Source organism: Canis lupus, chromosome 6, assembly GCF_048164855.1.
Source record: "Canis lupus baileyi chromosome 6, mCanLup2.hap1, whole genome shotgun sequence".
Taxonomy (NCBI): Eukaryota; Metazoa; Chordata; class Mammalia; order Carnivora; family Canidae; genus Canis; species Canis lupus.
This window is the reverse complement of record NC_132843.1, coordinates 6156072-6171643: the sequence shown is the minus strand read 5'-3', so window position 1 is coordinate 6171643 and position 15572 is coordinate 6156072. Positions and strand designations below refer to the sequence as shown.

Genomic DNA, 15572 nt, shown 5'->3' with positions numbered 1-15572 from the left:
TACTAGTAATTGAAGGAGAGATTTAGATGAATCCAAAGAAATTAACATATTTTTAGAAATAAATAAGGTTTCAAAATAATAAATTTCCCATGAGAACCTTATTATCAGATCAGCTGAGCAAAACCAAGATTATTTGTCTTTTACTTAGAGTAAAAGGAGAAAATGTTACTTAGAAAGGCACAAAGTTTAAGCACTGAATAAGCATAATCGAATTCATATTTTATTAGTGTGTATACTTTTTCCTGCTACAATTTTTCCACTACATGAATGTAGCAGGATGTTGTGGCTCTCTCTCATTAAGATTGTTTTATAACAAACTCTTACATTGCTTTTGGAAAGGTTACATGCTAACACTAAACAGGATTTTAATGGATTTGAACATTTTTGGTAGGCTAAATTTATAAATTTTAGTAAATGGTAGATGTAGGCTTTAGTTTTGCTTGTGTATGCATGCACACACACACCTACACACACACACACACACACACACACACACACACACACACACACACCAGGGTACTAATAAGAATTGCCCCAGACCCAAGCAAAATGTCTTATTTATAATCCATCTGTCTTATATTTATAATTTTAAAAAAATGTAGAAGAGTACCATTAAGAGGTATTTTCTATATGAAAATAATTACAATACCAAGCCCCATATTTGACATTGATCTTTTAACATATTGTGTACTATATTTTTATTTTATTGATTTTTTAAAGATTTTATTTATTTATTCATGAGAGACAGAGAGAGGCAGAGATGTAGGCAGAGGGAGAAGCAGGCTCCCTGCAAGGAGCCCAGTGTGGGGCTCAATCCCAGACCCTGGGATCACACCCTGAGTCAAAGGCAGATGCTCAACTGCTGAGCCACCGAGGCGTCCCTGTATACTATATTTTAAATGATTAGCTGAAATTATAAAGATATAAAGGGAGAAATATTTACAACATACATGATAATCCTTGTCTCCTTATATTTTAGTATTTAAAGGTCTCTGAAATGTGAAGAGAAAAAAATGAGAAAATGGAGAAAAGATACAAGCACATAGTTTAGAACAACAGAATTGCAGTTGGCAAATAATAAATTTTAAAAAAAATAGCAATAGTAACCAAAGAAATACAATATATAACAATTGACAGAATTGTTGGCCTAAATCATACCAGCTAGTCACTGGCCAGAAATAGGAACTTGCTTTAGTTGGTCTGAATAATAGGAATATTTTGTTGGGAGTAAATATGAAAGGATTTATCCAAAACCCAAAAGTTTGTTAACATTTGACTTATTTAGTCTATATAAGTAATTGATGACAATGAAAATTATCTTTGTGTGTTTGTCTTCACATTTATAATAGCAAAAATAAACCCAGGAGAATAGTGTCAAGTAATAGAGAATTTGTTCAATTACGGTAAATTCAGTGGAGAAATATGATTTTTACTCTTAAAAATAACATTGTAGAAGAATACATGAAATGAAAAGATGTTCATTGCATACAAAATTTAAAAATAGGTTATGAAGTAATAAATGCTGTTTGATTGCTTTAAAAGTCAGATTCTATATATTTGTTTTTTTTTTTTTAATTTTTATTTATTTATTTATTTATGATAGTCACAGAGAGAGAGAGAGGCAGAGACACAGGCAGAGGGAGAAGCAGGCTCCATGCACCGGGAGCCCGATGTGGGATTCGATCCTGGGTCTCCAGGATCGCGCCCTGGGCCAAAGGCAGGCGCCAAACCGCTGCGCCACCCAGGGATCCCTATATTTGTATTTATATGTACGTGTTCACAAGACATATATTAACACATGCATGGAAAGATAAGATTGTTTAAATATAAAAGACTGTTTCATTGTAGAACTAAGCCTAAACCTAATGGGTATATACGGGCCCAGAACAAAAATGTAAATATTGTAAATCGTGACTTAGGTTAAATAAAAGAGTGGGGAGTTGGGAATAAGGAGAAAATGTTAACAGTGCTACTCACCTTATCTTTCAGAGCAAGGAAATAACTGATGTTGTCTACAACTGAAATATATATAGTTTTTAAAAATTATTTAAAATTTTTAATCTTTATTTAAAATTATTTCATATATATGTTTACCTATATATGTGTTTATATTTTAGTATATGATATCTCTTTTAGAGAGGAAGCAGTTTCTTTATTATTTTTTTAAAGTAAACTCTGTGCCCAATGTGGGGCTTGAACTCATGACCCTGAGATCAAGAGTAGCCAACCAGGTGCCCTAGTTATTCTTCTTTTTATGTTGGATTAAAATAAAATCTTGCTGGGACGCCTTAGTGGCTCAGTGGTTGCATGTCTGCCTTTGGCTCAGGGCATGATCCTGGAGTCCTGGGATTGAGTCCCACATTGGGCTCTATGAATGGAGCCTACTTCTCCCTCTGCCTATGTCTCTGCCTCTCTATCTCTGTCTGTCTCATGAATAAATAAATAAAATCTTTTTTAAAAAATCTTGCAGTTTTTATTTTTAAATAGTACACATAATATTTTTCTATTTGTATGTAAATTAACTCCCCCACACACCAATTCCTTTCTCCTTATATATATTTAGAGGAATGCTTGGAATGATGCTTACTAGATGTTAACAGTTTGTTTCCAGGATTTGGGATGATTTTTTACTTTCTCTGTTTTTTGTATGGGTTGAATTTTGAAAATAATGAACACAATTATTTCTGTAAAACACATTATTTAAAAAAAAAAAAAAGATATCCATACTATTCAAGGAAACCTTAGCAGTCACCAAAATTAGCAATAATGGCAATAAGTTGCCATCAAATGGCAACTTCCTAATTCTTAATTATTTATTAATTTTTAAAAAGATAACACTATATTGGTACTTGGGTAGCTCATTTGATTAGCCTCCAACTTTTTTTTTTTTTTTTTTTTAAGCCTCCAACTCTTGATTTTGACTGAGGGCATGATCTCAGGGACATGAGATTCAGCCCCACATCAGGTTCTGCACTCGTTGTGGAGTCTGCTTGTGATTCTTTCCCTCTTCCTCTGCCCCCTCCCAAATAAATAAATAAATCTTTTTTTTTTTTTTAATGACACTGTGAAAAAGTAATTGCTTGACTAGACAAAATTTGGGGGAAATTACAGCATAACTTGAGGTCGTGCCAATATAGCTGTATCATAATGTTTATTTCAGCAAATCTCCGATATATCTGCTTCTATCATTTCAGTTTCTATCCCGTGTTGTCCTGTCAGAAAATTCCCATAAATTTTGTCCCATGAAATGTTAAGGGGCCAGTATAGAGAGTGACTCATTAACCGTGTGGAAGCAACTATTTATCTTGAGACAAATTACTCCTTATACTTATATACTTATAGCTTGCTTTATCACTTACTTTTAGCTTTTACTTTTTTTCTTTTTTTTTTTCTTTTATTTTAGCTTTTACTTTCAATCTCTCCTTGTCTAGAATCCTGGCAGAGTAAGTTAATTATAGTTACCGTAGAAGTAAATCACGGAATAGTGTTTATTAACAGAGGCCTTGGGGTCTGACAGACCAATGTTGAGTCCCTGCTCAGCTCCCTATTAGCCCTGGCCAAAAAATTTGAGCCCTTAAAAAAAAAAAAAATTTGAGCCCTTTATATAATATAAACTCGGATTTTCTCATTTGTAAAAGTGCATGTAATGCCAGCTTCAGAGAATTAAGATCTTTAAGTGACATAGCATGTAAAATCCATTTGTGATGTGTTAGTTAAAACAGAAAACTAACACTGACTTAAATAGATTGGGATTTTTGTAGTCTAATATAATAAGACCCAGGTGTAGGCAGTGGAGAGGTGGTACCATCAGGTGCTGGGATGTTGTCATCGTTCTGCACTCTTGCCCTTAATGTGTAATGTACATGGGCTTTGTCCTTAAGCATTTTGCTTTATAGTTACATGATATCTTCTGCCTCCCCGTGGGCAAAAAGTAGGAAAGGAAGGCCAACAATAAAAGTATCTTTCTTCCATTTGCCTTTTCATTGATGAAACAGCCTCCCCAGGAACTTCTGCCTACATCTCATTAGTTAGGCCGTCCTAACCAGGGGAGTCTGGAAAGTTAACTACTTTTAGCTGGACATATTTGTCACTCTATCAAAATTGGCATATTTCTGCTAAGCAGGAGAGAATGAATATTGGATAGGCATCTTAAAAAACTGACGCTCTGTATAGTTTTAAGTACAGTAATTACTGAAAACTACTTTTATCTGTAACAGTTATTAATGTTTCTGCCTACATGAATTTTATTCCTGCATTGTCAGTCAAAAAAATCCTACTTCTTTTCTTTTCTAGTCTAAAGGCATTCAGGGGAAAGCCATAATCCCTCAACATGAAAATACTAAATACAACTATCTTGAGGATACATGCGACAGCCTTTTGTTGGCCTTCCAACTAAATTTGCAGTTACTTTATTAGGAGTAATACCATCACCAGCATCTTTGCAGATTGTGTTTTATTATACCCTGAATTCTTTCTTATTCATTCTCAGGAGTTAGGGGTACAGGATTAAGAGTTAAATATTTCTGTGATGTTTCTCCAAAATAGCTATGTCTTGTTACAAAGCCACCAAAAGTATATGAATGTTCTTTAACCTCAAATAACATTGGGGCACATGTTTTCCTTTAGGTTTGATAGAGCTAGAGTTCTGTGGAGATAAACCAGTGTACTTCATCATTTTAATTTGTATGTTTAAATAAGTAGAAAGATACAATATCCTTCACTTTTTAAAAATACTTGTTTTCTCTTCTTAGGCATTATTTATTTACTTACTAATTTTTATTTCTTTTGGCATATGTAGATAACGTGGCATGAGAAAATCCAAAGAGGCACAATATGATCTGTTCCCAAAGTCCATGGTGGCAGTTTTAGAGCACGTTCACGTGTTTTAAACTAAATCTTTTCTGCCATCCAGCCTTAGAAGTTCTATTTTCCTGATGCCTTTTAATAGACTCAAATTTGGAGAGACGAACTTTTAAAAAAAAAAAAACAAATATAATTTTTCTGGTAACTACGTTAAAGTAGCAGATAAAATCAGTGCTTTGCTTAATAATCACCTTTTGATGATTTTCATGGACATTATTTATTACAGATTTTCTCTTGTCCATCCCCTATCTTTAAAACTTCTACTTTAATTAAAAATCTTTAATTTTACAGTGCAAACCTTTTTAATCATTCTTTGCTTTTTTACTCTCTTGCAACCCAAAACAGAATATTAAAGAGATGGCTTTAAAAATACAAGTATTATTTGTCTTTGCTACAAAAAAATGTATTAGGGAGAGAATTGCTCTGCTTAGAACTGAGTATTTTACAAAAAACTCATAGGGAGCACTGGACTCAATATAGTCTGGTCTCAATATAGCACAGAGGGTTAAGTGGGTGAGTCAAAGGACAAGATATGGAAGCTTTTAAGTCAACTCCTGAATTAAATCTTTGTAGAATACACATTCAAATGCACCAAATATAAACATACTTATTTGAGTTAAAGCCAAAGGGTGTGTGAAGTCAGGGTGGATTAATATCCCGCCAAGGGAAGATTTGAATAAATTGTTATACTACTTCCTTATATTAATATAATTGAAAGTTCAATTTATCCATTGTGCTTTAATCTGTCACAATAATATGATCTACTTTCAGTAATCCATTTAATTAGATTTGTTGGCACAATTTATTGGTTGCTGCATTTTCTTTTCTTTGCAGTGTATGAGGGCCATTTCTTCTTGTTTTTTAAATGAAATACCAACTACTCATCGTGGAATTTTTCTAGTTGCTAATGTGTTCAGTTTTGAAATATAAGTGTTCCTTAAAAGGCTTTTCATTGAATCCATTTACCAGTTTGGTTTAGAATTGGCCTAAATGTTATTTTATCACTTATTTTCCTTTCATTTGAGTGAGCCTTCTCATCACTATCACTAAACTTTTTTTTTTTAATTTTATCTTTAAAAGTTTCAAATACTATGTTTTATTTGTTTTCTAAATTGGTTTCTTTTTTTCAACACTTGTTTCTTTATACCTAACTGAATTCATGAATAATATCTATAATAATGATCCCAGAAAGAAAAGTGTATGTCAATAAGTTGAGTATATGAAAATCAAAATAATATTGTGAGTTAAAATGGCATATTGTTTATAAGTAAAAATTATCTGCTCTGGCCATATTGCCAAAAGTCAACTGGAAAAATATTATTATCTGTCAAAAATTGTTAGGCAGCATTCCATATTCTTAGCTGATAAACCTTGTTTTGATTTTAGGCTGCTTTCTTTCTAAGAAGTCTTAAGTAGTGGTCAGTATAGTAATTCATACCACTCAAAATGTATGTAATTTATAGAAAGCTTGTGGTCTAGAATGATACTGCTGTCCAAAACGTCTTCTGAGTAGTTTGGCATTCATAGAACAAAAAGGGTTATTCAGGTTTTCTAAAGACAAATTCTAACCAGAAAAGCAGTGATATAGGATTACTTCTTTTATCATATTCAGAGATTGAAAAAAATATATAGCCTCAAGGGAGATATCTTTTAATAAGCAGTATCAGTAATATCTATTATTGCAAAGTGCATGATTGACTTTGTCAACTTTAATATTTCAGTTGAAGAAACTGAAATCTTAGCCAGGCTGAAATCTTCAGCCAAACCTGTGTTTTAAATATGCTTTTGGCTTTACCTTAAAAATATTTTTTTTGGAAAAACAATGATAGATCATATACTAGTGTCTTTTGAAAAATGTTGGTTTGTTGAATTCTGCATTTCCCTTCGTGTGCTTTTTTTCTTTTTCTCCTGTCTCTTCTCATTCTGTAGATTCAGATCCAGGACATACAAGTGAAAATTGGGGGGAGAGACTTATATCTTCTTACAGAACATACTCAGGTAATTAGATTATCAGGGGCACCTGTTTAGCCAGTGGTTTCTGTCACTTTTACAAGTAATTGTACTATAAATAACTTCCTTTCAAACCCATGTATAGATATCTTTGGTTAAATAAGTCAACTTACATAAGTAACACTGAATTTTCCAGTTTTTGTTTGTGGTATCTAGTGCATCATATCCAACACATGCTACGTATGAACATTACAAGCAGGACTACTGTGTACCGCCACTTAGTATTTGTATATATAGCACAACATGGGGCCACTATTCACATAGAAAACAATATAAAAGTCAGCCCCTTGGTAGTGCAGCAGTCCCTATGGGGAGATATCCAAGGTCCTTGATTTCTTTTGCTCTGTATTCTTCCCAAGAAATCTCAAGTGTACTGGTCTTCATGGACAATGTCATCTTACTCTTTAATCATGCAGTGTTTTTAAAAAAAAAATTAAATTTTGGATCGAACTGTCTTTAGTCTATTGACTTTGTTGCCCATGTTACACTTAACAGTAGATTAAAACAGCAGCTTTCCTGGAGAAATGCCATTACCATTGGAACCACTGTATTTGGCGATGGCACCATGTATTCTTCATAATTGCTCCAGATGGAAGAATATGGGAGAATATATAAATACTCTCTAGTATATGAAAAACTAGTCAAGGTGTTTTGATTGTCCTTTTTTTTTTTTTTTAACGGGCTTACATTGTATCTCTAACTTTTTTGTAATGTAAAATATTATTTAGTCCCTGGGTATCCAGTTTTCAGCATATGACATTTATCTATAAAAACTGAAAGAAACCTTCTGTTGTGGGTATATTTTATATTGTTTTATAAATTTGTGGAGCTGGGTGAGGATAGTATAGAACCAAATAATTAAAATTATCCTAAAAACTATTAATTGAGCTGATAAATCTGTAGTATTTGTTTATCAAAATTTCAGGGTGAAGGACATGTTTACAGTCAGCATTAAATTTTAAAGGTCTACACTTACTGTGTCTAGGTATACTTTTCTAAACAGGACTACCTATGGCCCAGGTGTACCTGAAAGAGCTTTATGGGATGAAACCATCCGTGATCTGAGTATTGTTGCTGGAAGTCAAAATATAACAAGCACCTTTTAGATATGTGGATGCTTTAAAACCAGAGAGCAATGGCAGCATTTTTTCTCAGAATTGAAATATACACGTTCCAATTGAGTTACAGCTCCATTGCTCCACTCCTTTCACAGTAGCTGCTTTGTGGGAAGTCATATTCTTTAGTTTTTTAAGACATCGATTGGTTTATGAACCAGTTTCCCAAGAAAGTAATTGTGTCTCTTCTCCTTAATATACTCTACACCTAGTTGAGATGTGACAGTGTTGATCTTTTTGTTTATTCTGACAAGTCCTAAAAAGAAAATGTTAGTTTTCACAATTATAAGACTGAGACATCTCTATTTCTTAAATTCCTCTGAATCTTGAAAGATAGGATGTTGGATTTTTGAAAATCTGTTTTTCTTTAGTCTTAAGACTAAAGAAATCTTAAGTCTTTCTAAGTCTTAAGACTTAAGTAGTCTTAAGTCTTCGAGTGGCTCAGTGGAATTTCAAGTCTATAGGAGATTGTGTTAAATGAGCACATGTGTCAATATTCCTACATTTAAATTTTAAAATTCTGACCCGTTATTTGGACAAATAAATACATATTTCAGTTATACTTGAGAAGTACCAAACTTTCTCAAATTAATATCATTTTTTACTTATGAAAGGTCAGGAAACAAGTTCTCCACAGGATAGATCCCAAATGGTCAAAGTTTCATTGAATGCTTTAAATTTGAAAAAGCGCACTTTGGGACAGATTAATAACACAATTTCAAAGAATGGTATATGTTATTTCTAACCTAGCTATCTTATACCAGCATCTGTTTTCTTACCTTCTTTTCCTATCTCATGTAAAGTATGAATTCAGACAAAAGGCCAAGGTAACTCAATTAAAGAAAAAGTTCAGATTGGATGCTAGTATCTGATTTAAATTTTTGCTTGAATATTTGGAATATGTACAATTACATTGTTTTCCAAAATGTAATCATTATGTCTTTGATCATTTGGTAGCTAGAATTCTAAAATGAATTTTAAGTATCTCACTTTTTCCTGTAAACTAAGTATGTATCACTTTAGAGCATATTCTTCTTAAAACATTGTGTGAAAATGCCATTAGAAGCAGAAAAATCATTATTTTGCAAATAGGAAATTTTCCCCCCAGCTTTAGAAAGTATTTTAAGGTTGGATTCTATGTATATTTTATTTCCTCAAATTACTAGATTTTACTCCTTTTTTTTTTTTAATTTCTACTTTTCATAAAATTTTTACACCTTAAATATTTTCATTTTAGGTAAGAAGTACATTCATTGTATTTAAAGACTTGTTATTTAGATGGAAAATCATTAAAACAACAATCACAGTTCCTCATTAACTATGAGAGAACCAAAGTATACAGAACATTATTAGAAGAAAGAACAAATTAGAAGAAAGGCTTTTTTTTAATGGATCAAATCTCTTTGAAAAAAATCCTTAGATATTTTTAATCTTTGCTGATTGTCAAATGCTCCCATGAACCTACACACACAGAGAATTTTTAATTTGCTCATTTTTAGCTTTAATTAATACCATTAATACCATATTCAGTTATCCTGTGTCGGGAATAAAGTGATCTGATGCTTTTTTACAATAATTACTTTGTGTGATGAGATTTGTCTTAAATACTTAATCTTGTTAGAAGATTGTACAAATCATCAGTGAAGTTGGGGAAGTAATTTGAAGGAACATTGCTACAAGGGCTTAGCAATAATTAAGAAGAATAAAATTATAATAAATGAAAGAGAAGTTTCAAAGATACAATCAATACTAAGGAATGTTTGAAGTATTGAAGTTAAAATTTAAAAGAACAAATCATTAAAATACAAATTTTACTAGGAACAAACTTCTAAATGTTCTTAATTCTCAGAAAACAGTAGAGTTAAGAATATATTTTTTTTCAAAGCATTCAGGAAGAAAATTGCTTATATAAGTGTAGTGTTCTTTTGTCAACATTATTGCTAGTCTGTATATTATACGTATTTCTCATATACATGATTAGTATCTGTTTTTTTTAGAGTTTTCTTATGTTTTGCTTTTCAGTGCTTACCTTTGTTTCAGATTCTTACATATTTATTAATAATTCCAGAGAAAGAAGGTCCAGAAAAGAAGAAAACAAAAAAGGAAGCTGGAAATAAGAAGTCCACACCAGTTAGCATTCTTTTTGGTTATCCACTCTCTGAGCGGAAGCAGATGGCACTTCTTATGCAGATGACAGCAAGAGACAACAGTCCAGGTGACACCGTTATTGAGATAATGTGTATTCTTAGTTTTCTTCAGACTCTCTACCTTTATCTTAACATTAACTACTTTAAACTTTCAACTACTTAAAATTTTAATTTTTTTCTTGAATTTAGTAACAACTTTTTAAAATAAGTTTGTAATTTTACATTTGATAATTTTCTATTGTCTGTCACCAGATGAGGGCCTGTAAGAGCAGGGATCTTTGTACTTAGTGATCATTCAGTAAATATTTGTCAACTAAAACGGGTAATTTAGAAATGGTTACTCAACTTGAGAAATCCACACAGTGTGTGCTTTCACTTTACTAAAGAATCTTTTACCCCAGTTTCTGTAAAGCTGCTTCGACGTTTATAGTTTACTTTTCAGTTTGCTAGCACCCTGCTGATATGATAAACTGGTAATCTTACCACATTAGTACTTTTATTTTTTTAATTTTATTTAAATTAAGTTAATTAACATATAATGTATTATTAGCTTCATAAGTAGAATTCAGTGATTCATCAGTCTAATATAACACCCAGTGCTCGTTATATCATGTGCCCTTCTTAATGTCCATTACCCAGTTATCCTATCTCCTACCCACTTTCCCTCCAGCGATCCTGTTTGTGTCCTATGATTAAGGATCTCTTATGACTTGTCTTCCTCTCTGATTTCATCTTGTTTTATTTTTTCCTCTCTTTTAGAAGCAATAATGTTATCCATGGTTTTTTTTGGTGCGAGATCTAAATTACTTTAAAAGTAAAAATGTTTGCAGCGTACTACGTCAATTTATTTCATATTTCATTTCACACTTCCAATTAAGGTGGTGTACTACATGTATGTGGGTGAGGGGTTATTCCTATTCTGTGCCCTCCAAAAAAAAAAATTAGATGGGTTTCTAGTAGAACCAAAACAACAAGGAACAAACCACCCAACCTGTTAATTAATTAAAAGGAGCTATAAAAAGGTAGATAAAATCCAGATACCTGGGCTGAGAAGGTAATTACTGTTGAGCATTGAATGCATTTTGGCAACTAACAACACAAAAAAATTTTAAGTTGTACAGACAGTCCTCATTAACTGTGATAAAGTAAATCAATTGTGTCTGGCTCTGAATTCAAAGCATCTCCGTATAAGATTTTGGGTAATATAACACACCCTGTTGAAATGCACTAATAAGGACAATTTCTCTAGGAAAATTTTCTCATATTGGCTCTTTTTTAAAAAAAAACTATGATGACATGGTAAAATTCTTAGAGTTTCTGTGTATTATAGATTCCATCAAATCATGGTATGTCTGGTATCTTTCACTAATAAATGTGTTTTAAGGCCTCCTGCTTTTTTAAGTAGAGCATGTTGTTTGGGGTTATTTTCCTACCTTTCCAGCCAGTTTCTGAAAGACTATAGCCAAATTAAAGATACTGTGCACTGTTAAAACTTTCAACGTGGGGATCCCCGGGTGGCTCAGCAGATTAGCGCTGCCTTCAGCCCAGGGAGTAATCCTGGAGACCCGAGATCGAGTCCCACGTCGGGCTCCCTGCATGGAGCCTGCTTCTCTCTCTGCCTCTCTCTCTCTCTCTCTATGTGTGTCTCTCATGAATAAGTAAATAAAATCTTTAAAAAGAGAGAGAGCATGCACAAGCAGGGAGTCAGGGGGAGTGGGGCAGAGAGAGAGATGCGCGCAAATCTTAAGCAAGCTCCATGTGCAGCGAGAGGCTTGATCTCATGACCCTTAGATCATGACCTGAGCCAAAATCAAGAGTCAGACACTTAACCAAATGAGCCACCTAGGTGCCCTGAGAAGACTTACTTTTAAAGACTCACTTTTCAAATACCAGAAACCTCTATTCTTAGAATAAATTAAAAGGCAGAAGGTTAATCTTGCCTCATCTCCAGTATTTTATCTAGAAATATTCTAGGCATAAACATGCAAATACGTATCTTTTGTTGTAGTTTGGTTTTGGTTTGTGGATTGTTTTTGTTTTTAAGTAAACTCTACTCCCAACATTGGGCTTGATCTCAGAACCCTGAGATCCAGAGTCACATGCTCAACCAATTGACCCAACCAGGCTCCCTGTGTTGTTTGTGTTTTAAAATATAAATAAGATCACATGATAATGCAGTTGATTCTTTTCACTTAATGATCGGTAGTCAGCTTTATTATATGTAGAACTAGAGTAGAAAGCTCTTGAAATACAAAGCTGTTTGCCAAAATATAAACATACATGCAGTTTAGGATTCACTATTTTATCCATTACATAATTAATTTTACATGTTTATGTTTAGGATTCATTATTTTATCCATTACATAATTAATTTTACATGTTTATGTTATGTTTATCCTGATTGCCATTATGGATCGTATGACTTTTATGTATGTGAATATTATTTTGAAATAATGAACGAAATTTTGTATGAATTAATTCCTTGCAAGTTGCATGAATAAAAAATATATTCTGTCATTTTTAAGAAGTTGAATAGCTAAGTTTCTTAGTAAATAATTCGACTATAAAGATCATAGTAAAATTCATGGGGGACCTGGGTTGCTTAGTCCATTAAGAATCTGACTTCAGCTCTGGTTAGGTCATGATCTCAGGGGTCCTGGGATCCAGCCTCAAGGCAGGCTCCGTGCGCAGCAGAGAGCCTGCTTCTCCCACTCCCTGGCACCTCCCCCTGCTCATGCCCTTTCCCTCAAAAACATAAAATATTTTTTAAAAAGATTATAGTAAAATTCGTGTATTCATTCAACAAATACTGCATGAGTTTCACCATATCCCAAGAACCATGTGCCAAGAAGTCTTCTAAACATTGAGATATGGTAATTAATAAGGTAGACAACTATCCTTGCTTTTATGGAGTGTACAATATAGAAGTCCAGATAGGAAACTGATGCAAAATCCAAAATTAATGTGCAGTTTTTTTCTAATTGAGGAAAGAATGATAGTACTTTAGTTCTCTAATCATATCAGTTTGCAAGAAAATTATGATGCAAGAAATTTATTTTCCATAGACTTTTCTTCTCATAGAATAGTTTCTTTTAAATAGTTGTAAATCCTCAGAATTAATTATTAACAGTGTACATGTCTGAAATCCTTAACTGATTAAGGAACCTATTGTGTTTTGTTTTTTTCCAAGTAATTCTGAAATTGGACAAGAGGGAGAACTTTGGGTATCATCTTGTTTAATCTTCTTGTTTTTGGTATGGCGACTGGCGACTGGAACAAAAATCAAAAGATGAGAATCAAAACAAAGCAAATTGTTTTCTTTTTTATCAGCCCATTTTTTTTAAAGTCTTTCCCAGACTGTCCTTATTTCTTGCTGATCTTAAGCTTCATTGTTATGCTAAAATCAGCTATGACCTCAATGTTTAATTTAGCATAGAACTTTGAGTTAGAAGTGTGAACTCTAGCCTTCAATGTCATTTCATCTAGGTGTTGGAATACTAAAATAACATACGTTGGGATTGGTTTTTTGGGTTTTTGGTGTTTTTGTGTTTTGTTTTTTGTTTTGTTTTTGTTTTTCAGTTTATCCGGTTATTCATTGAGCAACACTTTTAGGGCACATATTTGATACTTCGTCATCACTTTAAGCCAGTTTTATAAATTGACAGAATAAAACATTTTTTCTAAATTTGCTCATGCAATATTTGAAAACCCTAAAGGAAAATTTCCATGTATTTGGTTAAATATTAATATATCATCTAAGCCAAGTTTTGGAATGTTAGGGTGAGAAGATATTCCCCCATTCCAGGAAATTACATATTACAAACCAATGAACATACAAAATATTTAGCCTTAAAATTTTTGTTAACTACCTTTTTTCTTACAGATTCCACACCAAATCATCCATCACAAACAACACCAGCCCAGAAGAAAACTCCCAGTTCCTCATCTCGACAAAAAGATAAAGTTAATAAAAGAAATGAACGTGGTGAAACTCCTTTACACATGGCAGCTATTCGAGGAGACGTGAAACAAGTCAAAGAATTAATAAGTTTAGGGGCAAATGTGAATGTGAAAGATTTTGCAGGTAAGACTAGTTATTATAAGATTAATGCTCAGGAACCAAAATTTATCATCTAAACAGATTCTTGTGTTATCTGCATTCCTACATTCCTCTTGCTGAAACAAAAAAGTTCTAAAAGTATATTTTATTATAAAATTCTTTGGGACTATGTACATAAAACCCTGATCCTCTGCTGCAATTCTATGTCAAGAACTACTCAAATTTTTGGGATGCCTGGGTGGCTCAGGAGTTGAGCATCTGCCTGGAGTCCCGGGATCGAGTCCCACATCGGGCTCCCTGCATAGAGTCTGCTTCTCCCTCTGCCTATGTCTCTGCCTCTCTCTGTCTCTCAGGAATAAATAAATAAAACCAAAAAAAAAAAAAAAAAAAAAAAGAACTACTACTCAGATTCTCAAATTTTTAAATATTAAACTTGAAGAATCTAGTCTAAATCCTAAAATTACCTATTACCATAAAATTCTTTATCCAATTTAGATTCTATTATAGATGAATTTTCCAAAGTGTTATTTCATAAGTCTTTGAAGGACATTATTCAGTTGAACATGAGAACTTTGAGCATGTTAGTGTTTTATTTTAATTACTCAAATACCATACCAGTACATTCTTACTGTAAAGAATTCAAACAGTTAAAGCATGTAGGGAACAATATAGAGATCCCTTTAGTTTCACATTGTACAGTACGGTTTTTTTTCTTCTCTTTTTTTTTTTTTTTTTTTTTTTTGCCACAGAAGTGTTACCAATTTGGAGGTTATCCTTTCTGTGCATTTTTATCATATGTATAAAGTGAACATTTATTCATATATAGGCTTTTTTAAAAAAATTAAATCATTCCATCTATACTATCAGTCTTTAGGTTTGTAACCTGCCTTTTTTTACTGAATGTCTTACAGATATTTCTGTCAATACATATAAGTGGTTCTATTTGATTCATTTCAATAGCTGCATACTGTTGCATAGTATAGATTCAATGGACAATACTTTATTGAACACTCCTACAAAAGTAATTCAGTGTATAGTTATAGAAGGGTTTTAGAATTTCAGAACAGAAGCTGTTAAGGGGATGCATATTTAAAAATTTTTTTAATACAGGCAAATGCCCCCCCCAAAAAAAATTTTTTTTATCAGTATACACTACTATCAGGAGCCGTTTTCCTAACATCTTTACTAAAGCTGGATATTATCAGTCTAATTATTAACAATCTGACAAATGAAAAAAGTCCTTACTTTGGATTTTCCTTTTTTTTTTTTTTTTTAAGATTTTATTTATTTATTCATGAAAGACACACAGAGAGAGAGAGTGAGTGAGTGCGAGAGCAGAGACAGGCAGAGGGAGAAGCAGGCTCCATGCAGGGACCC

At 32.7% G+C, this 15572-nt stretch overlaps 1 protein-coding gene across 11 annotated transcripts in view; it reads left to right on the top strand.

Moving 5' to 3' along the window:
* ANKRD12 (ankyrin repeat domain 12) overlaps positions 1-15572 on the top strand; it is a 123628-nt gene that overhangs the window by 43561 nt on the left and 64495 nt on the right. For 8 of the 11 annotated variants that reach the window (XM_072828726.1, XM_072828734.1, XM_072828727.1 and 5 more), the window contains exons 4-6: positions 6793-6861; positions 10057-10203; positions 14019-14219. In XM_072828726.1, the coding sequence (XP_072684827.1) occupies positions 6793-6861; positions 10057-10203; positions 14019-14219 (417 nt within the window). The remainder of the gene's footprint in view (positions 1-6792; positions 6862-10056; positions 10204-14018; positions 14220-15572) is intronic. The other 3 variants (XM_072828731.1, XM_072828732.1, XM_072828733.1) reach the window with 1 other exon arrangement.